General features: G+C 35.7%; 2 protein-coding genes across 3 annotated transcripts in view; one reads left to right on the top strand and one right to left on the bottom strand.

Annotated features, from left to right (window-relative positions):
- NUDT6 (nudix hydrolase 6) overlaps positions 1 to 7047 on the top strand; it is a 47457-nt gene extending 40410 nt beyond the window's left edge. For both annotated transcript variants that reach the window (XM_059378098.1, XM_059378107.1), the window contains 2 exons: positions 1836 to 1890; positions 6223 to 7047. In XM_059378098.1, coding sequence (XP_059234081.1) covers positions 1836 to 1890; positions 6223 to 6620 — 453 coding nt within the window. In that variant the 3' untranslated portion in view covers positions 6621 to 7047. The remainder of the gene's footprint in view (positions 1 to 1835; positions 1891 to 6222) is intronic.
- A 36-nt stretch (positions 7048 to 7083) lies between these two features.
- FGF2 (fibroblast growth factor 2) overlaps positions 7084 to 24145 on the bottom strand; it is an 88536-nt gene continuing 71474 nt past the window's right edge. Inside the window, 2 exon segments of the mRNA XM_059417442.1 lie at positions 7084 to 7276; positions 16514 to 16617. Coding sequence (XP_059273425.1) covers positions 7091 to 7276; positions 16514 to 16617 — 290 coding nt within the window. The 3' untranslated portion in view covers positions 7084 to 7090.

Here is a 24145-nt window from a genome sequence, read left to right as displayed (position 1 = left end):
ACACAATGGAATACTATGCAGCCATCAAAAGAAATGAAATCTTGCCATTTGCGACAACATGGATGGAACTAGAGCATATCATGCTTAGCAAAATAAGTCAAGCAGAGAAAGACAACTATCATATGATCTCCCTGATATGAGGAAGTGGTGATGCAACATGGGGGCTTAAGTGGGTAGGAGAAGAATCAATGAAACAAGATGGGATTGGGAGGGAGACAAACCATAAGTGACTCTTAATCTCACAAAACAAACGGAGGGTTGCTGGGGGGAGGGGGCTTGGGAGAAGGGGGTGGGATTATGGACATTGGGGAGGGTATGTGCTTTGGTGAGTGCTGTGAAGTGTGTAAACCTGGTGATTCACAGACCTGTATCCTTGGGGATAAAAATATATGTTTATAAACTCAAGTGGTGCCAGAAAATGCCAGAGTACCACAAAAATATATAGTTAATCTTTCCATACCTGTGTTTTATGAAATAATAAAATGAAATTAATTTAAGCTGTTTGTAGTCCTTATATCTACAATTTTCCCCCTTCTAGTAAGTTCATAATTTAATCAATAGTCTCTATAGTCAAGTCTAGATAAAGATTTTAAGTTATTGTTTGGGGGAAGCATTTTCTGCCCCCATTATAACATTTCTTTTGTTAGAAATAGAATTTATGGTGGTGAAATCTAACATTGTATCAGGAAAAAGACTGGATAGTTTCTATAGAAATAGCTTCTGGAACGATTTCATAACAAAATCCCAAAGACAGTGTATTAATGTAGAGATATGCATAGAGATATATTTATACATTAATAAAATATGCTTTATAAATTAATCTCAAGTCTGAGCCAGATGGGGAAGGATGGAAAGCCTGAATTCTATACCCACATAATCAACAGTCTGTGGAAACTGGGAACCATGCCATTGGTCTCCAACTTAGAACAGTTGGGAAATGACACATTCTTTATGAAGCACTCATCCAGGAAATGAGTGGGTCAAAAAGCACACCAGTAAAAGGTCCATAAACCTGTTTTATGAATGAAGCTTGAAGTGTACAGTTTCCAAGCTGTAGGACCTTTACAAGTACATAATAATTTTTCATTCTGCAGTTTGTCATTTATATATATATACATATATATATAACAGAATTGTAATAGGAAGAAAGCCATGTCCGCCTTCAGAATATTGTCCCATGCCATTTCATATTTATAATCATTTTTTCCATATGTGCTCTCACTCTAAGAACATATATTCCCACCTGCCCTCCACCAAAATATGAAATGATACACACAAACACAGAAAACAATTCAAGCTTAAACTAATCAAATTTATTCATACTACCCATGAAAAGCAATTACATATGTATATAAAATCATAACACACAGAACAAGAGAAATCTGATTAGACACACAATACAGAAAATAAATGTGAAAATTAAAAATAGCATACTTTAGTTATTAAATTTATACTGTACTTTCTACTTATTTATAGCAGCATCTGTAAGATCCATCTATTTGTTAATAGTTAACTAGCAGCAAAATTCTTAAAATTACACAAACTCAGTAGATATTTCCCTCCACTGTTTTATTCATACAGAATTTATCACATTAACCAAACAAAACCACTTCTATTTCCTGAAGAAAAAGGTAGGAAAAGATTTCTTAAGTAACCAGTTTCCCCCACCCAAAAAGAAGGAGGGTAGAAAAAGAAAGGTGAAGGGAATTTGCATGCCATTACCAAAAGATAAATTCTCAACGCATTGACCAATTATGGGTGGATTTTGTGGGGTCTCTATGTATGTGTTAGTGAATGAAGCTATGTTAACTTTATTTTCTGACTTTATATTGCAGTTGAAAAATATGTGGAAGTTTCCAGGAGGCCTGTCAGAGCCTGGAGAAGATATTGGTATGTATACCTTACATATTTTTAATTGGCTTGGAAATGTTCGGAAATTTATGTTTACTTTGTTTGCTCTATAGCTGAAAATAAGATTTTAAATTTTCTAATGGGTTTAGACTGAGAAATTTCAGAGAAGTTACTTCAGGGCTTATATAAAATTAGCAGCAAAACTTGTAATATTATAACTTATCTCACTAGTATAAAAAAATACCATTAGGCGCATACCACCTATTTTGCTTAGGGTTGCTTCTAGAGTAATTTGTTTGAAAATAAAAAGCTTTGTATATACATTAGTAAAGTTTAGCATTAAGGGTGATTTTGGATATGACTAATATTGTTCCTGGAATTAAACTATAAGAAAACACAAATTCTTGAACATTTCACCACACAAGGATGAAATAACTTTTAAATGAATAACTTTTAAATAACTTTTCAATGAACTTCAAAATAAGTATTTATAAACTCAGTTATAGAGCAGTAGTGACTTAATTCCCCTTTATAAAAATTCTGTCTACTATTTATTTTAAATAGTCAGGAAGCCAAAATGTAATAAAATGTCGCATACAAGTGAGTCTCAACTGAGAGTTCCTTAAAGCAACTTCCTGAGCTCAGTATTTCAAACAAATGTGACATAAGCTAAGAACTCTATGTTACTGAATCTACAATAAATAGAAGAAAGAATAAAAACAAAGTTTTCCTCCCTATTCCTGACCCTTGACTGGGTCAAATGCAGTCTGCATCATAAGAAATCAATAGATGCCTAATTTGGTATCACTGTAATTTTCCATGATTTTTCCTCCATATGCATGTCCCCTCTTTAGCCAACATTTATATATAAAGGCAACTTTCGAAGTTATCTTTAAATATTTTATTTGAAAACGTATATATACTTGAAACTTCATTTTTTAAAAATGTTACACAGATTAAAATGCCTTATACACAGTACATAACCAACTCCTAACAAACCATAAGTAAATTTACTACAATGAGATATATCCATAGCAAATTTTGGTTTTCAGGTACTTATGGATCTTCTGCTTAGAGTCCATTGCTTAGGTCTTCCGTAGAAAGATTTCGTGGTGGTACAAGTGCTAAAAGAGAGGGCCATTTATTTTGGAACACCTAATTAATCTCACACTACCCTTATGTGATATATGAGAGTGTGTGTGAGCTAATTAAATTTATGTCTTACATCCTTACCCAATTTATATTAGGCAAAAATCAGGCTACAGGAGCTATGTTTAGCTTCCTCCTCTGCATCTTGCTATCTCAAAAAGTCAGTTGACTTTTTCCTTTTGAGTTTTTTCAGATTTTGTGAATTTTCAAGATACTTACATTTTAATGCAAACGAAGAAACACATTTCCAAGCCAAGTATGCGTAGTTTTAGTTTTAAGTATACTCCAGAACTCTTCAAGTCCAGATTAAAAAAAAAAAAAAAAAAAGTGAACTCTGAATTAAGTATTTGTGGTTGGTACAACAACCCACCTATTCAACCATGAGGAGTTATAAGAAAAGCAGCCACTGGCATTCCTTGTATTGTGTAGGAGTATTACTAATTAAAGCTGATAAAATCCTGATAAAATCCTGAAACAGCTAGAAATGATAACTGACAATAGAATTCTGAAGGATTATGTCTGTCTATATTAGAGCATTTCCGTCTTCCAACACAATAGATTATTCTTAAGGATAAAGTCAAATTACCCAATAATTATCAAAATTATGTTCTTTAAACTCCGTATTTAGGAAAGTATGTAATATACTTTCGGAATAGAGCCATCACAAATGTGCACACATTCATATTAGCTCTTAAGTAGTAAATACTAGTTAACTGAGAAACACTAGTTAACTGGGAAACGCATTTGTTTGGAATCCTTCATTCTTTGATAATACTAGGTAAATGAAACACTCTTATCCATAATGCTTAAAAAAACTAAGGGGGTCATATACAAAACAGAATGCAATCTTCGGGCTTTAAAATAATACCCTAATAGTACAAAAGTATCTACAAGGTTAAAAACAGAGAAATTGCCTTCCTAAAAAAATTCACTACCATTGACAGAAAGAGAATCTCCTGCATGGTCAAAGGACCATAAAGCAGTGGGGGCTGCTCAGAGCTCATCAGTGCACCAGAATCAGAGGGAAACGCCAGGAAAACCCACAAGCTGCACAGTCTTTCCTATTTTCTTTCAACCTAATCCTATTAAATATTACAAAATAGAAATAACAAAATAAATTCCATTTCACTGTCCTGTAACTAAACAAAACACTGTGTGACATATTTAAACATAGCTCTCAATCAGCAAAAATAAAAACAAAACCCTCTTGGTTCTTTAAACATATAAAACAGTAAATGTTATTTCAGTTCAGCTTACAGTACATTAAAATAAAAGTACAACAGAATAAAGCAGTTTATCTGCATAAATTTTTTTTTTTAATTCTTATCAAAAAAACCTTGGGGTAAAGATTTCCATCTTGAGGTGGAAGGAGTCACTCATACCTTGATTGGAAAAGCACTTATCTACTCATTCAGTTTTTAGTCCAGCCAATGATATGCTGATTCAAATTAAACTGATCAAACTACAGAGGCAGTGCTGACTTCCAATCAGCTGCTAAGGTGACTGCTTAGTAGAGTAGATCCACTCACTAGTCTGTCCTGTGCCTCCATGATACATAAAAAGGCTAGACTCCAAATGAAATGCCAGACTTTGGATTAGTGGTACTAAAAGTTTAACAGAACCCCCATGGTCATTTTTCAAGGTGTTAAAAAAATAAACATTTAAACAATAGCTAAGTGAAATCAGCAAATTTAAGACTAGTGCCACAATCTCAGATATATTAAATCTACCAGATTTAATAACAATCATATATTGTATTCCAAGCTGAAAATTATTTGTATTAAGAAAGGTTTTCCTTTTATTCACATACATTCTTTCATGTTTTTAATTTAAACATGGTTAGAACTTACTGTTTTAATCTATGGCAAACCTCAAGGGAAGGGGAAGTCAGCATGTAGTTCAAAATGGCAGACAAATAAATGTCTTATATTTTAGAACACTTTGCTTTTCCTGTGCATATTTCCAGAGCTGTTTCTTAGTGGGGTGGGGGTGGGGAGGAGACACACCCACAAGCATATGTAGGCAATTAAGACAATCTATAGTCAGAATATGTGGAAATTGAGATTGTTTTTTCCTTGACTTCCCCTTCCTTGCCTATTCTTCACCAGTAGGACTACTGAGAAGGCAAATATAATTTTCTATTTGACAAACAAGGACACAGCATTGAATAGAGATCTTTGAACAAAAATCTATGCCTGTGGCAATTGTGACATTGGAAAGCTTCCAGCAAACTGAGCAAAGAACACAGCTTTTTAAAGAATTTCTCATGACCACTCTGGGAGACAGTGACAGAACATCCCAAAATTAGAGAAAGCCCATTTAGGGGGTTCTTCTGGAGATTTAGGAAAAGCAACCAAAATCCTGCTCCAGAAATTTGCATAATATTGAAAATAACCAACCTTATAAAATGTGAAACCTTTGTCGTATTATAAAATTCTGTAAATTACAAGACATTAATACAAAACCTTTCTTAATACAAAGTTTGTTTTTACAAACTTTCTTAATGCAAGTTTGTTTTTACAAATAGTTTTACAAAATAGTTCTTTGGAATCTCAAGGAACAAAGGAAATGCCAAAAATTACCATACTGGGATTCTACTGACAGGATAACTAGGGGAGCATAACAGAATGGTTAGAAATGAAACTGTTCTAGATGTCAGAGGCTTGACAGCCCCAACCAGGATCACCGGGAAGGATTTGAACTGTTCACAGCTCAATACATTCTGTAGCTCTACAGACTTGTGAGGAAGAATGAATCACTTTTTCTCAATACTGATGTGTATAAGTTTGGGCGGTTTTGATGTATGACCACAAACTGATATATTTCAATATGAAATATATCATCATATATATCCTATCACAAACATATTTCAATAATGAAATATGTGGGAATATTAACTGCAGGAACCTGTGTTTTAAATTTTTGGGAAATAGAGCCAGAAGAAGTTAAAAATGTGACTCCCAAAGTATACAGGTAGGTAAGCCTGCACATAGCAGCCAAAGAAATATTCAGTATTTCAAAAGCTTCTACGATGTACACTGGTAAGAAAATTCTTTGGTGTTTCAGGATGTCCAGAAGGCAAAGAGTTTATGTTGAACACTTTCTTAGGATGGTTTTTTGTTTCTCAACCTTTAGATAATGCTACTTTATCTGAAAATCTTTGATGATTAAAATTCTAAAAATGTGATTCTTACTGATTTTGTACATCTTTCTTTTATGTAGGAGACACAGCAGTTCGAGAAGTTTTTGAAGAGACTGGTATAAGATCAGAATTCAGGTCCCTCCTGAGCCTTCGGCAACAGCATACCAACCCTGGAGCTTTTGGGAAGTCAGATATGTATATCATCTGTCGCTTAAAGCCACATTCATTCACCATAGATTTTTGCCAGCATGAATGCTTAAGGTGTGAATGGATGGATCTCAGTGACCTGGCCAAGACTGAAAATACAACTCCCATCACCAGCAGAGTTGCTAGGCTGCTGCTGTATGGGTACAGAGAAGGGTTTGACAAGATTGATTTCACCATGGAAGAACTTCCGGCAGTTTACACAGGCTTGTTCTATAAACTCTATCACAAGGAACTGCCAGCCAATTACAGAACTATGACAGGAATGGATTAAATCCATAGTTACATGTTTTTAAAAATTTTAAGTAAATTGCACATGCAGAATAATGTGTGCCGTACTATAAAAAGTAGTGGACATTTGGGGTTAACTAAATATCTGACTTTAATATTCTAATGTTTATAATTTTCATAAGAAAACTTGTTTGATGAAAACATGCAAATTTTAAAAGCCTCTTTCCAAAGGAAGCAAATGTATGAAAAAGATTGTAGCACTAAGTAAGCTTCAATGGGTAAAGGAAAATGCAATACAAAAGGTGGAAGTCTATACATTTTCCGGGAATTTTTGTTGCTTTTCTTTAGTAAGGCAATGGTTAAATGTTTACTCTTAGATAAAAAGGTTATCTGACCATTCATCCAAACTGAGCAGATAGCTGTACACATTTTTCTTTTCTTTTATTTCATTAATAAATTTCAAAAATATATGTCTTCTTCCATGTGACATGAGATCAGATGCTGCCGTTAAGATCAGCTCTTAGCAGACATTGGAAGAAAAAGTATAGCTTTCTGCCCAGGTCCTGTTTTGGGTCCAAGTTTATACTGCCCTGTTCGTTTCAGTGCCACATACCAACTGGAGTATTTCCTTGACCGGTAAGTATTGTAGTTATTAGATTCCAATCGCTCAAAGAAGAAACACTCGTCGGTAACACATTTCTGAAAAATAAAGGAAAAATAAGTAGTTACTTTTATATTTTCATATGAAATACTTATGACACTATACTGCCCGTTCTGCTCAACCAGCAGCAGTGCTCTTTGCTTGAGAGGGACAAACTAGTTTGCAAGATTCAACAGACCAGCTCAGCAGTGGGGTGCAGGAAGGAACACAGCAAGTCAGCAGAAGAGCTTTCAAACGCCTCCTCAGATGAAGAATCCAAGGACCTTCACCAGCCCCGCCAAGGGAACAGACCAGGTGTTTAGGCAGCAAGAACACACAGATTCGATGGGAGCCGCCCTGCCTCAGACTTGAAACACCCCGTGAACAGCTTTCACAAAGGGGGTTATACCCACTAACAAAGAGCACACTACACTTCGTGAAGCCCACAGCTGTGGCTTCCAGCTTGGTATTCATAGTGCATCCACATTCCTCCCAGTCCACAGGCAGGTTACCAGTCAGGGGTCATTTTATCAGGGTTCCATGCCAGTGATGGAAGGGTAACCCAGAGGTAACCTTCCTAAAGAAGAGGGTTTCGTTAATACTTTACACAAAGAAACAGAACCAATTCCTTAAATTATAGCAATTTTTTTCTAGTGGTTACCATTTCCAAGGCATAAAAACAATATTTTATAGAAAATAGCTAATGTATATAATGCCCAAAAACTAAACTGGAACATTGTATGATTAGAATTCTCAAAACACAAGTAGATAACGGAGAATAAGTAACGTAGACCATATTGATTTCTGGCAGTGTCTTGCGGGAGAGGAGACTATTCTCCCTTTTTATTTCAGTTCAGCTATTAATGGGGTAGGGATAGCTAGCTTTACAAATAGTTAGACCTGGAAATACTATTCCAAGTAATGGAGTCTAATAGGCTGCTACATTATTTCAAGTAAATGTTCAAAAATCAACTTCACAGGGTAGACTGATGATAGTTACTGGCCTCTGGGGAATGTAGACTGATGATAGTTACTGGCCTCTGGGGAATGTGCTGGGTCGGGGTGGGGGTGGTTGTCAACAAATTATTTACTCTAAGGGAAGAAAGGAAAAATAATTTTTCATATTAGATAGGAAGAGAGGATTATAAACCCATAGAAAACCATATAAATTTATACATATTTATATCTATATATAAATACAACATGTATACATAGGTATATGACATAAACCTTAATGAGTTTACCAGATTCCAGCTCAAATCTAGGAAACTTCAGGGTTAGGAAAACACACATTCAAAAGACTTGAATCTTTTCCCAGATTCTTTAGTTCTAAGATAAACTAAACAGTGGCACAAACTGTGAGAACATAAATCAATGAACAGAACAATGAAAAGAGCTGGCATAACAACCAAAATGAAAATGATCTGAATGTAACAGGCATCTCAGTCATCCAAAAAAAGGGTGTGGTATTAGATCCTATAATCTGCTTCTAGGGATAAGAATTTTACTGAATATTTACTTGGCTTTAATGTTTTGATCACTGTTAACTTTTAAAAATGGATATATAAACTTATCTAACTTGCCCACTTTTTGCAAGAAATTACTAAAGCAACTTATCTTTGTGATGCAAATAAATGACAGGTAGCATTACAAAGAAGCATACATTGCACAAGGACACAGCTATGTGATCCATGTGGGGTAAAGATAAGTGTGATAACATGAAACACTTACACCTAGGAAGATGTGGATATTCCGTAGCCAATACTTTCACTTTACCTTTGGTGAAATTTATTTTGCTTTTCATGTTAATTGAAGTCAATCTGTGTTACTTTGTCACTTTTCAGTGCCAATGATAAAAATCTTCCTCTTCCCTATTCCAGGTTTAAGATCAGGAGTAGAAGAAGCAAGCACAAGTAAAGAGTCAAAAAATCATGATGATCATAAAGATAACATGAAAGATCATCATTAAGCTTCACAGGCCAAATCCCCAGAGGGAGACCTAACTATGTCGATTTTTGGATATTCTGTCAGCCTCCAGGGTGCCCGACACATATAGTATGTGGTCAATACACATTGTCTTCATTAGAATGCCCAATATTCATCTCAAATGCAACATGTCCAAAACTGACTTCCTCATCTTTCCCCATAAAACCTGTTCCCACTCATAGACTTCCCTATCTTAGTTGATGGTAAATCCACATTCTAGAACATAAACCATTTTGAAAATGTAGTTCGTTTTCAAGTCTGTAATAGTTTAGTAAATTTACGTATCTGAACATTGAGCACAGATGCAAGTTTTCGTTCCTTCCCCTTTGTTTTGTAAAGGTACAAGTAACTTCTATAAAAAAAGAAAAAGTGGGCTTATGATGTATTATCCACTTAATCACCAGTACTATTGCTTTCCTCTGAAATACTAGGAACTGGCTGAGAAGGCAGAACCTGTTGGTATGGTATGTATCCCAATAGACCAGGTATTGTAGGGAGTACCAACTGAGCACTAATTCCATTGCCCATAAGAGCAATGAGGGCTCCTTAGAGAAATGGCTCATCCTAGACTATAGTAAGGAATATAGAGGATGAATGTGGAGCATCTTGAAGGCCATTAGGAAGTGCTCAAAATCCTCCCAGCATTGATGGGGGTGTGTCAGAGAATATAGGAGCCAATTTTTCCAATTGAAAAAAAAGCTCCCAATGACCATAGCAAAAACATTTTGAACAAAATAAATAACACAGTATTGGATTATAACCCACAATATAAAATAAACACCCATGAGTGTATACTGATATAAGTGATTGAATAAATGGAGAATAGACAAATTTCTCATGCAAAAGAATTCCAAATTTGTAACTATTTCTCCCTCAAGGGAGATAGACATGGAGCATTAGCCCCATGTACAATGACTTACTTCCAAAGAATTACAGGGTAGAAAGAGGCGAAAAAAAATAACTTCATAGTAAAGACAAATAATACTTCAGCCAGATTATCAAAATTTATATAAGTCATGACACAATGAGAAAAGAAATAAGAAGCAGGGTAATTTCTCCTCCTCACTACCATCTCTTCCACTTACGCATCAATTGCACAAATCTGGCCCTCTGTTAAATGTCAGATTTGAACTTTATGGCCCTTCCCCCATGTTCTGTTTTTTGGATTGTTTATTCTTTTACAGTACTTTGATTTTTCAGTTTTGGCTTATGAGGGAGTTTGCTCAACATGGATCCAAAAATGCTTTGCTTACACCACTTCTGAGAATTAAAAACAGACATGATGTAAGTATCAGGGTTGATTACTTCAGAACAAAATAAAACACACAAATTGTGAAAAGTTAAAAGCAAATTTGACCTTAATCTTTGTATATGCATATAGGTTGTGTAAAATTTTATAAGACTGGTTTCTAAAAGCAATAATCCTCATTAAGTAGTAAACTTTGCATTTAACCTAGTGTTTTATCTCTCAAAAATAATATACATTCCTCTTCAATTACTGTATTTTTCTGACAAACCTGATCAGTATATATTGTCAGTCTCAATAACTAAGCCCTCAAAAATCTATTTTCCCTACTTTGCTGTATATGTAGGTCTCATTTCATTTTTAAGGCCCCTCAACTAAGAAAGTTATTCTATAGGTTAAAAAAATATATTTTACTTTTACAGTAATTAAATGTATATATCCTCAGAGAATACATTTTCTTCTATGTTTCACTATTATGGTCCACACAAGTTATATACACATTTCTATATTGAGATATCTTGTTCAGGATATCACGATCTATAGCATTATAGAGAAATCGACAGGCAATTTTCTAGCACATAAAGACCAGGCACACTTTCTTTACTAATGCCAACAATGATGTTGTTTGGGGACTTTAATGTAAAACTACAGTTAACCTCACTATATGCAGTTTTAAAAACCTACAGTTTTGTGAACACATAAGAAATCATAAATCCTAATATTTGTTCTGGACCTCTGTTGTTCATGGCACCAAAGTTTATCCCGCTATGGAAAGGAGTAAGAGTCTGTTGTGTATTAAAAAACTACTCAAGTTCAGCCTCTAACTATAGGCTTTGGCAGTTAAAAATAGTTACTCTTTAAACTTTTGGATTTTCTAGTTTCAAAAGGGGGTGGGGGAAAGACCCTTAAGAAATGTTTTCAAACAGTGAGGGTTCCTTAGTCTTCACAATTACTATGTGAAGGTATTGGAGGAAAAAACCCATCTTGCTTCATACTCTCAATTGGTAGCAATCGACATAACATGACTCTTAGAAACCAAAATATTTTACGTGTCCAAAGGAAATGAGAATGTTTTGCAAATCACTGCAGGAATCATAAACAGGGGAGAAGGCAGAGGAATCCAGGGATATGCCATAACACAACAGTCTGAAATGGGGCCAGGTAGAAGAGTGGAAAGAATTATGCCTATGGCAAGTGCAAGTTCATAAACCCCAGTTTCTCAGGTTATAAGGGGCATCTGCATTCCCACGATGGCTAGTGGTCACAATACTGGACTTATACCAAAAGTTGCTATTAGGTTTTTTTTTGGTTCTGGTTCGGCTTTTTATATGCTAGCTGTCTCTTCTCATTGTCACCTGAGTGAGGTCTCTGCTGACATCCCTGGCGATGATATCTTTTACCATCAGTAATTCGTCTAAACCCATTAAATGTCTGGCACAGATAATACTAATAGCCAAGGGTCAAGACGTTTAATTCTTTGCCTAAAAGTTGCTGTTGTTAACAGCTCCCTGCCTATGGATCTGACTCAGAGAGAAATATGTCACTGACCCACCAACCTTGACTTGATGGTAGGGGCACTTCTCCCCTGAAAACTGACAGACTAATTTGAAAGAGAGAGGACTGCTGCTGAAAAGTCAAGGAAGCAAGCCACATACACTGAATTAGGTAAGACTGGAGATTAACATTTGAACTTGGCAAGAATAGAGCCTATGATAGGAAGGACAACAACTGAATCTTGGCTGGTGCCAATGCTCAAAGGAAATTGATAAATCCCGAATTTTCTATTTATGTGTTCCTACATAGTTTGTGATAAATTTCTAAGCACTGCTAAAGTAACTCTTACTATGTCAACTTGAAGGGAATCTGGTGTATTATATATGAATTAGCATATATCCAAAGAGATAGAAACATATTTAAGACTAAATAAAATACCTTAAGCTTGTGAAAGGTCCCGCTGAGTTAAGGAAGAAACTATAAAACACTTTCTTTCAGAGCACTTTCCACTTCTGATGGCACAGATTCAACATTTTGGAAAAAAAAAACTTTCCGAAAGTTTGGAAAAACAGTTTGGAAAGCTTAACAACTATATACCAAGAGAAGAAGTCACGATTCCCTTAATTCTAACTTGGAGAGAATTCTGTAAGAATGAGAAGACAGTTCAGTTTTCATGTATATTGTTCTAAATTCATCTCCTCTTTTACGGACCCCAGTAGTTTCAGAGATGCGCTTTAAAGTAGAGTACCTTCTGTTTTCATCACTTTTGACAAGTATGAAGCTTTTCATCATTACAGATGAACATAAATTCCAGCCTATGTTCTGGAGATAAAGAATCCCTCCCATGAGTATCTTACAGGCCACCGTGATTACCAGGTTACTGGATCTTCTAATCTCAGTAAGTGGAAAACTACAGGATAAGAATTTCAAATCATTCACTGAGCCAGATTAAGAAAGAAGAAAAGTGAGAGCTTTAAAAGCACTTGACTAGTACTGTCTACAGTTAGTCATAACAAAAGCAAAGATATGCATCTCCTTTATTTTCTCCACCACCTTCATTGTTTGACAATAGGCAAAACAAAACCAAGCCTTTGAGGAAGCCATCATGATTCACACTACATGTGTTTTGTCACATCCTGACGTGAGAAGAGTAGGAATAAACTCTCCTCTCAACAAACTCAAGGTCATCCAAAATTACTGATTTACTGTCCTGGAAATATTTAAAATGCTCCTTTGGTAGATTCCTAACCTATTACATCATGCTTTAAGTTGACAACAGACTGGTAGGAAAAAAGACAAGAACAGTACAAGTCCCAAGTAGTCAATCTTCTGGGACTGTATTTTTTGCCCAGGAACCACATCCATTTCCTGAATTTGACTATTATCTATGTGCTGATGACACCCAAATCTCTATATGGACACAGACCTTCTTCCAAGTTCCAGACCCACAAGTACAACTATGTAGTGAACATCCCCACCTGAATTTCTCTTCAGCAACTCAAAAGAGGTAAGTCTAAATTTGAACCTGTGTTACCTTTTCCCAAAACTTGCTCTTTTCCTCCTTCCCCTTTCTCATCTACTTTCTTATCCAAACCAGAAACCTGGAATTTTTCTCTCTAATTCACTCCTAAATCCAATCAATTTCAAGTGCTAATACTTCACTCAATCCTGTGCTCTGTCACTGCCAGGCTTTCATCATGACTTGCCTGGACTATTACAATGGACTTCTAAGTAACTGGTTTGTCTCCAGCACTGTCAGCCCCCTCAGACCCTTCTCTCCACTGCTGCCAGAGTGATGTTTCTCAAATTCAAAACAGATTGTGTCTCTTCTTAAAACACTTCATATGATAGTTGACCGTAGAGTACCCCTGGGGATAAAAATATATGTTTATAAAAAATAAAAAATTATATATAAAAAAAAAAACACTTCATGACTTTCCACTGCTTGTAACACACGAAGTAGAATGCATTTCAGCAGGCAGTCTACCTACCTCTCCAGCCTTCTCTCTTCCCTTCCACTTTGCATTTCCTTTGCACTTTAGACTCCTGCAGTAGTGAATTATTTGTAATGCTACAGAAACACCTCCTAAGCCTTCTGCACCCATGTCTTTCCACGTACTATGTTCTAAAAGTTCTCTGTATCCTCATCTCCACTCCTCTGCTCTCTGACTGCCTGATGAATTACTTCCTCCACAATACCTAAAATCCTATTGATGAGTCCTCTTCTAAGACAAGTTTAATCATTTCCTTTCTTGTATTACTTCCTATGTCATAATACTTCTAACCTCCTATCCAATATTACTGTGCATTTAACCAAGGTATAGAAGGAACACATCAAAACCCTTACAATTATTACAAATACTTACTTACACTTCTGCCTCCCCAGGACTGTGATTCATTAAGGGCACAGACAATTTTGTATTTAACTTTATAACCCAGATGCCTATAGCACAGCATTTGGCACACCGTATGCTCAGTAAGTATTGGCTATTCTTGAAGAGGATTCTAAAGTTTATTCTACTACCAAAGCAGGAGTGCACACCATTATACCCAGAGTTATTTATCCTGTAAAAGTCACACAAACTGATAATATATCAACAGAAATATATCCTTGTCAAACGATCAATCAGATGATTGAAATATTCTTTTTCTCTGTAAGTCTGTTTTGGTACCTTCAGAAATCCAAAGGTTGTCACTCGGAAAATATTTTAAAAACTATCTGTAGGTGCACCTGGGTGGCTCAGAGGGTTAAGCCTCTGCCTTCAGCTCAGGTCATGGTCTCAGGGTCCTGGGATCAAGGCCCACATGGGCCTCTCTGCTCAGCAGGTAGCCTGCTCCACCGCGCCTGCCTGCCTCTCTACCTACTTGTGATTTCTCTCTCTGTGTCAAATAAATAAATAAAATCTTTAAAAAAAAAACAAAAAAACAAGATGTAGATTCCTAACATATTACATCATGCTTTAAGTTGACAACAGACTGGTAGGAAAAAAGAACAGTACGAGTCCCAAGTAGTCAATCTTCTGGGACTGTATTTTTTGCCCAGGAACCACATCCATTTCCTGAATTTGACTATTCTCTATGTGCTGATGACACCCAAATCTGTATATGGACACAGACCTTCTTCCAAGTTCCAGATCCACAATTACAACTATGTAGTGAACATCCCCAGGACCCTGAGACCATGACCTCTGTATAGCTTAAAATACCACAACTGCTCTAATATTGGATCTCTAATGGGAGAAAGTTATAGCCAATGGTAACTGGCCATTGGTATTGGTATCATGGCTGTGGTTTCTGTATACACACACACACACACACATTTTTACATAAGTGTCCCATCTACTTCCCCAGAGACTGGTTTATTTCTCTGCAGTATTTCCCACGTATTGTGTCTGCCCAACAGGCATGTAATCCTTTTCTAATGACAATGGTGGGGTTGACAGGGAGGCTGCCATAGTGAAAAGAATACTAGCCAGGAGCTAATACTCCTCACTGGCTGTGATAAAAAGTAAAAAAATGCAGTCCTTGTCCTGAATGAGCTTATATATAAAGGAGAAAAGGAAGAGGAAGTAAAACTTTTGAGGACTTATTATGCATGACCTGGATTTTGGCATTTGATATAAATTATCTAATTTAGTCCTCACAAAAACTCATATTGATAAAATCATTATTAATTTATTTATTTTCAGCACAACAGTATTCATTATTTTTTCACCACACCCAGTGCTCCATGCAATCCGTGCCCTCTATAATACCCACCACCTGGTTCCCCCAACCTCCCATCCCACCCCCGCCACTTCAAACCCCTCAGATTGTTTTTCAGAGTCCATAGTCTCTCTTGATTCACCTCCCCTTCCAATTTCCCCCAACTCCCTTCTCCTAACTCCCCATGTCCTCCATGCTTTTTGTTATGCTGATAGGATCATTATTATCTCTGTTCTTTTTTTTTTCCAAAAATTTCTTATTTATTTATTTACTTGACAGAGAGAGACAGATCACAAGTAGGCAGAGAGAGAGGGGAAGCAGGCTCCCCACCATATCTCTGTTTTATAGGTAAGGGAACTACCTCAGAATAATTTGCTCAAGAACACACAGCTAATATGTGGCAGTGCCACTATGAGTATCTAGGTTAAGAATCCACTTCCTCAGCTTTATTCTATACTGCAAACATTTTGCACGTGAAATCTGAAAGAAGAAACTTAAAAACTGATACTCAAAATTGTATATATATCCATCCCACTGATCTTCAAACAAATGCACAATATAAAAATTCTTTTTTACAACTCAGTGAAATGCAGTGACTTGGAGCTCAGGCTCTAGAGTCAAGACTGCCTCAAGTGCCATCCAAGTTCTACCACATGTGAGCTGTGTTTCCCTGGTTACTTACTCACTCAGAACTTCAGTTTTTGTATCCATGAAATAGAGAGAGTGGTACTATTTTATAAGGTGAATATGAAGATTAAATTAGATAATACTTACAAAATCCTTAATAAATACCAATACTAGCAAATTAACAGCAACAAAACTCACAAAGAAAAAAAAAAAAACTTACAAAAAGAGTATTACTTACAGAAGCCAGTAATCTTCCATCTTCCTTCATGGCAAGATAGCGATTTGCACATACTCCTTTGATGGACACAACCCCTCTCTCTTCTGCTTGAAGTTGCAGTTTGACTGTAATGGAAAAAAATCACCTTTGTGGCATCACAGAAAAAACACCTGTCTGCACATTTACATGATATGAAGACAGGGGCAGCCAGCCTAATCCACTCGGGAGGGTTGGCAAGGTGGGGGGCCGGGGATGGGTGTCAATTAGATCATATCAGGATGAGATGCAGAACCTTTAGAACATGAGTACCTGTAGAATCTCTTCTCACTGTATAATATGTATAATAGTATCAGTGAGAAGAGTAGCAGAATGGAGAATGTTTTCCCTTGTGCAGTTAGCTTCCACTTGGCCCTGTTAACTGCTTACATGTTTTAAAGAAGTGAACATATTTTAAAGTACATAAAAATGTAGGGGCACCTGGGGTGGCTCAGTCAGTTAAACCACCAACTCTTGCTTTCACTTCAGGTCAAACTGTTAGGGTCCTAGGATTGAGCCTGGCTTCAGGCTCTGCACTCAGCGGGGAGTCTACTTGTGGATTTTCTCCCTCACTCTGCCTGTCCCCCTGCTCATGCTTTCTCTCCTTCTAATAAATAAATCTTTTTAAAAAATAAAAGTACATGAAAATGTAAACCACTTGTGAGAACTTCCAGAGTACTGCCTGAGTTTAAACTTTTTAAGAGTTGTGGTTTTTTGTTTTTTTTTTTTTTTTGAGAGAAAGAGCGAGTGCACATCCTTGCAGGGTAGTGGGGTAGAGGGAGGGGCAGAGGAAGAGGAAGAGAATCTTAAGCAGACTCCACACTGAGTGCAGAGCCTGACCCAGACTCAATCTCAAGACCCTGAGCTCATGACCTGAGCTGAAGTCAAGACCCCACACTTGACCAACTAAGTCACCCCAGTGCCCCTTTTAAGATATTTTTAACTAATTTTTCACAAATAAAATATAATCTAATTGATCACTATTATCTTTTGGTTTCTATTTCCTTGCGTTTCTACACATATTGTTTCTACCTTCCCCTTTAATACAATACCAATGCATTTATCTTTCTTTACAGATGGGTTGTGAGGTATACCTATATTTTTTTGCAAATATCTATCCCATGAAAAAACAAAATGCTCATACTTGATTTGCTTTTACAGTATTTTTAAAGATTTTCAGAATGTAAGATCCCGAAGAGGATAACCTATTATACTGTGTTATCAATATTAAGCATATTATAGGGGAAAAAACAGATATTACATGATTATGATTATTCCATGAGGATAATTATCTAATTCAAATAAAAATGAATTTAACAGCTTCTGTTTTTGCTATTCAGAGGTAGCAATGCCCTGCCTAAATAATATTCTCCAAAATGTATTTTAGTTAATAGAGGTTACATTAAAAAAGGGGTTCTGGGGCTAAATAAATTTAGGAAATTCTTGGTTAAGCCAAGTTAACTCTTTATTGCCAAACTCAGACCTTTGCTACTTATAACCTGCATTATATACCTTATAAATCACCATAAAGGGGTCAAGTATACATTGTTTATAAAATTTACCTGGTCTCAGAATGAATTTTTTCATAGGAGATTCTTGAAAGCAATAGAAAAGAAGCTAGGAGATTCTTGAAAGCCATAGAAAAGAAGCAGTCAATATTCAAATGTTTAGAAATTATAATATTAATCAAATAAGATTAGAAACAAAGTAAGTTAATTTTCCCAGGTATTTTCAGGTATGAGTGGAATGGACTCAAACAGGACATGAAAAAGCGAGGTTTGAAAAATTCTGAAATTATTAGCTTTGTTAGATACCATTATGTCACTGTAATTACGTTTTTAAATTTTCTGTATCAGGCAAAGCAATCTACGGGTAAAACAAGACATAACATCTGGGATTAACTTTAAAATATTTTAGCAATCAAAAATAAATAAATACTCTAGCAGACGCTCAACTGTTTTTATAAAGTGGTCAGGATAAAAAAGATCTTGATTAACCTATGTCAACAGTTACTAGAAGCATGGGAGTTTATTTTTCTACTTGCACTACTTACTTTATGAATGTTTGAGAATTTACATAAAGAAAAAAAATCTATCGAACATTCAATGCCTGACTCTCCTCTGTGTACCAGTCACTCCTAGATTTCAGAGAGCATAGGATTAAGTAAACCTGCACTTACCAGACAAAATTCTTCTACAGAATCTTAAAAGATAATATAAGGTAAAAGAAATACAATCAAAACATGAAAACTAAACCAAGGAGAGCATAAAGTCTTTTTCTTAACATCTCAGAGTGTAAAAAATAAGCTTTATTTGTAACAAATAAAACCAATATTATCTTAATGAGTATGACCAAACCTTGTATACAGCTCTAAAGTGATCCAGATAAGCCATATTAATTATGAATGTATTTGTATCTCTTTTTAACTCAGAAGGCTACATAAATGCTCATGAGGCAAGATTGCGTCATCACTATACTTTCTTTTGATGCTTTATCAGTAAAGTCTAGCCTATCTGTAGGTCACCATCATTAAGTATGTATTACTGGCCATAAGAAAGATTATGTATATTAATGTGGGGCCAATACCAGCGACTTAATACCTAAAGCAAATACCATCATTCATTTACTCATTGACCTTTCACAGATTCCTTGGGTATTCCACACTAGGTGATTATCACTCAATAAGCCACTAAAAAGTAAACATTAGCTGTAGATGCTCAAAAAAATGTTTGCATTGCCATATAATTATAAAAAAAAATACACTTTAAAAATAACCACAGCCTAAAACAAGCTTCATAAATTGTCTTTAAAACCCCATTAAAGCTGATGCAAAGTAACCTAAATGAACTATTTTTCACATACAAATGATCTCTTCCCAAAAAAGAGATGCCTACCTGCTTTTATCTCTGACAGGAGAAAGAATAAACCTGCCAAAAGGGAAGTATGGAGAAACCAGCTAAAACTTTATTAACTTTTAACAGCTGTTGATGTGAGGAATTAGAGTTCTGAGGAGCTCTAACCAAAGAACAACTCCATACCCACCTGTGAGTTCCCTGCACAGAGTTTGCACCTAGTACACAACCACCACACATCAAAGGCTGGGACAAAACAGAAGGGCTGGGAAATATTCCTGAAGTACCCCCAGGCCTTTGCTGAGTGCAAAGCAGCAGTTCCTTGAAGGCTTGGAACAGGACAACCTCTGAATAAGATCCCTCTGACAAGCACTGAGCCTTCACCAAATGCAAAGCAGGATCAAGAGAGATCTTCTGGGCACCTGAGTGGCTCAGTGGGTTAAAGCCTCTGCCTTCGGCTCAGGTCATGATCTCAGGGTCCTGGGATAGAGCCCCAAATCAGGCTCTCTGCTCAGCAGGGAGCCTGCTTCCTCCTCTCTCTCTCTCTCTCTCTCAGCCTACTTGTGACCTGTCTATCAAATAAATAAAATCTTAAAAAAAAAAGAGAGAGAGATCTTCCAAGACAAGCCAGAGGTTGAGTTCAAGAGCAAGACTAACTCCTGACCTACCCAAACAGTTGGCAGCTGGGCTATAAGGCAAAATAGAATATTAAAAAACAAAACAAAACAAAAACTATTCAATTAACCCATAAGAAGGAAGGAAAAGAAATACTAGAGAAAGAATAGATGGGGAAATTAGAAAACAAATTCCAGGATGGCAGATTAAACCCAACATTATCAATAATTACACTAAATGTAAACAAACCTTTACATTTAAGGGAAAAAACCGTCAACTGTGTTGTTGATAATAAGAAAAGCACTTTAAATACAAAGACAAAGGCAGGGTGAAAGTAAAAACGTGGGAGGGGGGATGCACACCTTAAGTATAAGAATACTGTTATGTCTATATTAATATCTGATAATGTGGACTTCAAGGCAAGTAATATGGAAATGAAGAAGTGATTGCAGATGATAAGAGGTCAGATACACCAAGAAGACATAATAATCTTAGATATGTAGCACCTAATAATAGAACCCTAAAATATCTTGAGCAAAAATTGACTAAATCAATAAGAATATGGAATGTATGAATAACATTATTTACCAACTAGGGCACGTGGGTGGCTCAGTGGGTTAAGCCTATGCCTTCGGCTCGGGTCATGATCTCAGGGTACTGGGATTGAGCCCTGCATCGGACTCTCTGCTCAGCAGGGAGCCTGCTTCCCCCTCTCTCTCTGTCTGGCTCTCTGCCTACATTTGATCTCTCTCTGTCAAATAAATAAATAAAATCTTTAAAAAAGTTATCTACCAACTTGACCTTTTTCTTTTTACATCATGTATCTTTCATTCACCTGAGACTTTATTCTCTTAACATCACAGTCATTTGAAAATTGTGCAAAAAAAATTTAACTGCCAGCATTGTAAGCTCTTCTAGGCTTATTGCCTAGAGAAGTTGAATTGTTCAAATCAGTTAACTCCAGCTGACAAGTTTTTTTTCTAAAGTCACTATAACACTAAGTAATATCAAAGGCTCTTACCCTGAACTATTGATGCTCCTGGTTCCTTTATTTTTAACAATCTATAATAACGCATATATAATTCATTTAAAATGTACATACAATTAATTGGTTTTAGTATAGTCAGAGTTGTGCAACCATTACTACAATCAATTTTAGAATATTTTCATCATCCCATACCCATGCCCTTTAGTACTCACCTCCCATGTTCCCAGATACCACCATCCCCAGGCTTAGGCTACCACTAATCTACTTCCTGTTTCTATAGATTTTCCTATTCTGGATATTTCATATAAATGGAGTCATGCTGCAATATATGGTCTTTTATGACTGACTTCTTTCACTTAGCATAAGGTTTTCAAGGTTCATCCATGTGGTAGCCATTACTTCCTTTTTTCTGCCAAATAACATTCCATTGAATAGATGAACCACATGTGATTTACCTCCGTTGGTTGATGAACATTTGTTTTGTCTTCAGTTTGGGGCTACTATGAATTAGACTGCTGTGAACATGCTACAGAAGATTTTGGGTAGACATATTTACATTTCTTCTGGATATACATCAAAAATTCAAATTACTAAATCATATGGTGACTATGGTGAATCATTTAGGAACTGTTGGACTTTTCAAAGCAACCATTTTACATTCCCACTAGAAATTGAGGGTTCCAGTTTCTTCACATCCAGACCACGTTTGTTATAGTTTGTGTTTTGGGTTTTTGTTCTTGGTAGGTTTTTTTTCCCTGTTTTTCTGTCTCTGTTTCTGTTTTTATTATAGCCAACCTACTTGGGTGTGAAGTGATACCTCATAGTTTTGAAATGCATTTTTCTGATGGGTAATATAATAGGCATCTTTTCATGTACTCTTTGGTTGTTTGTATATCTTCTTCAGAGAAATAGCTATTCAGATCCTTGGCTTATTTTTAAATTAGGTTGTCTTTTTATCATTGAGTTGTTAAGACACAATTACTCTAGACACAAATCTTTAATCAGATATCTAATTTGCAAATATTTTCTCCCATCCTCTGGGTTGAATTTCCACTCTCTTGATGTTGTCCTTTGAAGTAGAAACACTTTGAATTTTCATGAAATTCAATTTATCAATCTTGTTATTATTTGTGCTTTTATTGTCCTAACCTAAGAAACCATTGCATAATCCAAGGTCATGAATGAAGATTTACAACTAAGCTTTTCCACTAGAGGTTTAGTTTTACCTTATCCAGATTTTGATTCATTTTGAGTTAACTTTTGTATGAGGGATGAAAATCCAACTTCACTCTTTTACATGTGAATATGCCCACCAAACTGACACTTAAAGATCACTACACCTAAACAAAATATGCATTCTTTTTATATACTGACCATATTATATACTGACCATAAAACAAGTCTCAATACATTTAAAAGGATTAAAAATCAAACAAAGTAGTATATTAGAAATAAGTAACAGTAAGTTAGAGATTAAGCAATACATTAAAAAAAAAAAAAGAAAGAAAGAAAGAAAAGAAAACATAACCACAGATAAATACAAAGGAAATTAGAAAACATTTCCCAATTGCCTGATAATATAACCTCAACATGCTTAAAGGGAAAGCTACAGTTTTAGGTATTTATATTAAAAAAAGCAAAGAATGTGAGAATCAAAGCCTCTATGATGAGAACTAGAAAAATATCTTTTTTTTTTTTGCCATATTACTACTTTATATTATATATTTAATTCCAGTTAAGATAGTGTTATATTAGCTTCAGGTGTACGGTATAATAATTCAGCATTTCCATACATCACCCTGTGCTCATCACAAGTGTGCTCCTTAATCCCCATCACCTACTTCACCCATCCCCCCACTCACCTCCCCTCTGGTAGCCAAATTGTTCCCTATTATTAAGAGAAACAACTACAAAAAGATTTTTTTTAAAGATTTTATTGATTTGTCAGAGAGACAGAGACAGAGGGAGCACAAGCAGGAAAAGAGGCAGGCAGAGGGAGAAACAGGCTCCCTGCTGAGCAGGGAGCCCAATGCAGAACTCAGTCCCAGGATCCTGGGATCATGACCTGAGCAGAAGGCAGCAGCTTAACAAACTGAGCCACGCAGGCATCCCTATGAGAAGATTTCTAATTAAGATCTCTAATTTCAATTAGAAATTTTAAAAAGCCCAAAGTAACAGCAGAGGGAATACTTACTATGTAAAAATTATACACTTGACTATATACAGACTAGTAGAGAACTATCCCAAAGAGTTACCAGTTATGGAATAATGAAACAAAAATATTTTATTTTCATATAACTTTTGATATTTTGAAATTTTTCTTCATTGGAGAATTTTTCTTCATTCCTTTTATAGGAACATAATAATGTTAGCATTGTCAGCATTTTAAAATAATCTAGAATAAAATATAAGTGTGTACCATATTAAACACGACTATGGAAATAATCACATTCATGAGTTCATGAGTTCCAAGAGGGAGAGGACATTTCTCAATTAAAAGATATATAAGGGGAGCACCTGGGTGGCTCAGTCATTAAGTGTCTGCCTTCAGCTCAGGGCATGATCCCAAGGTCCTGTTTTATGTGGTTTTCTATATCAATGATAAATATATGCTATTTTTAAAAATCCACTACATTAAGAGACCTTTTTAAACTGGGCCTTGGACGCTGATTTAACCCAGATCATTTCAGCAAGCTGGAGACCACTCACAATATTAAGTTTTTGGATACATATAAGTCAACAATTTTGATAAACATAAACTTTTGGTGGCTTTCTAATGTTGATATTAAATCCAGTAAGATGAACTTGGAAAAACAGTGTGCTATCCAACTCTTTTTTATTTTTCCTGTTATACCAAAAAACAAAATAATACAAAAAAACCAAAAGCTGTAAACCACAACATTAAAGGATCTTATCACCAGGTGAGACCTTAGTGGTCAATTAGTCCCATCATTATACAGCTACATTTTAAATCTCATCTACAGTATCCAAGAGAAATAGCCATCTTGCTTTCACTTGAAAATCTTCAGCCAAGGAAAATTTATAGTCTTCCTAAAATGATTTGGCTATGTTAGCAAAGGAAAAGAAACTCTGATTATCCTAAATAAACCACTCAAATGTCCACGTGCTCGGATTATTAGCACTTGACAATTTATCTACGCA

This window comes from Mustela nigripes, chromosome 1, assembly GCF_022355385.1.
Source record: "Mustela nigripes isolate SB6536 chromosome 1, MUSNIG.SB6536, whole genome shotgun sequence".
Classification (NCBI taxonomy): Eukaryota; Metazoa; Chordata; class Mammalia; order Carnivora; family Mustelidae; genus Mustela; species Mustela nigripes.
The sequence above is the reverse complement of the archived record's forward strand: the minus strand, read 5'-3'. Positions and strand labels throughout refer to the sequence as shown.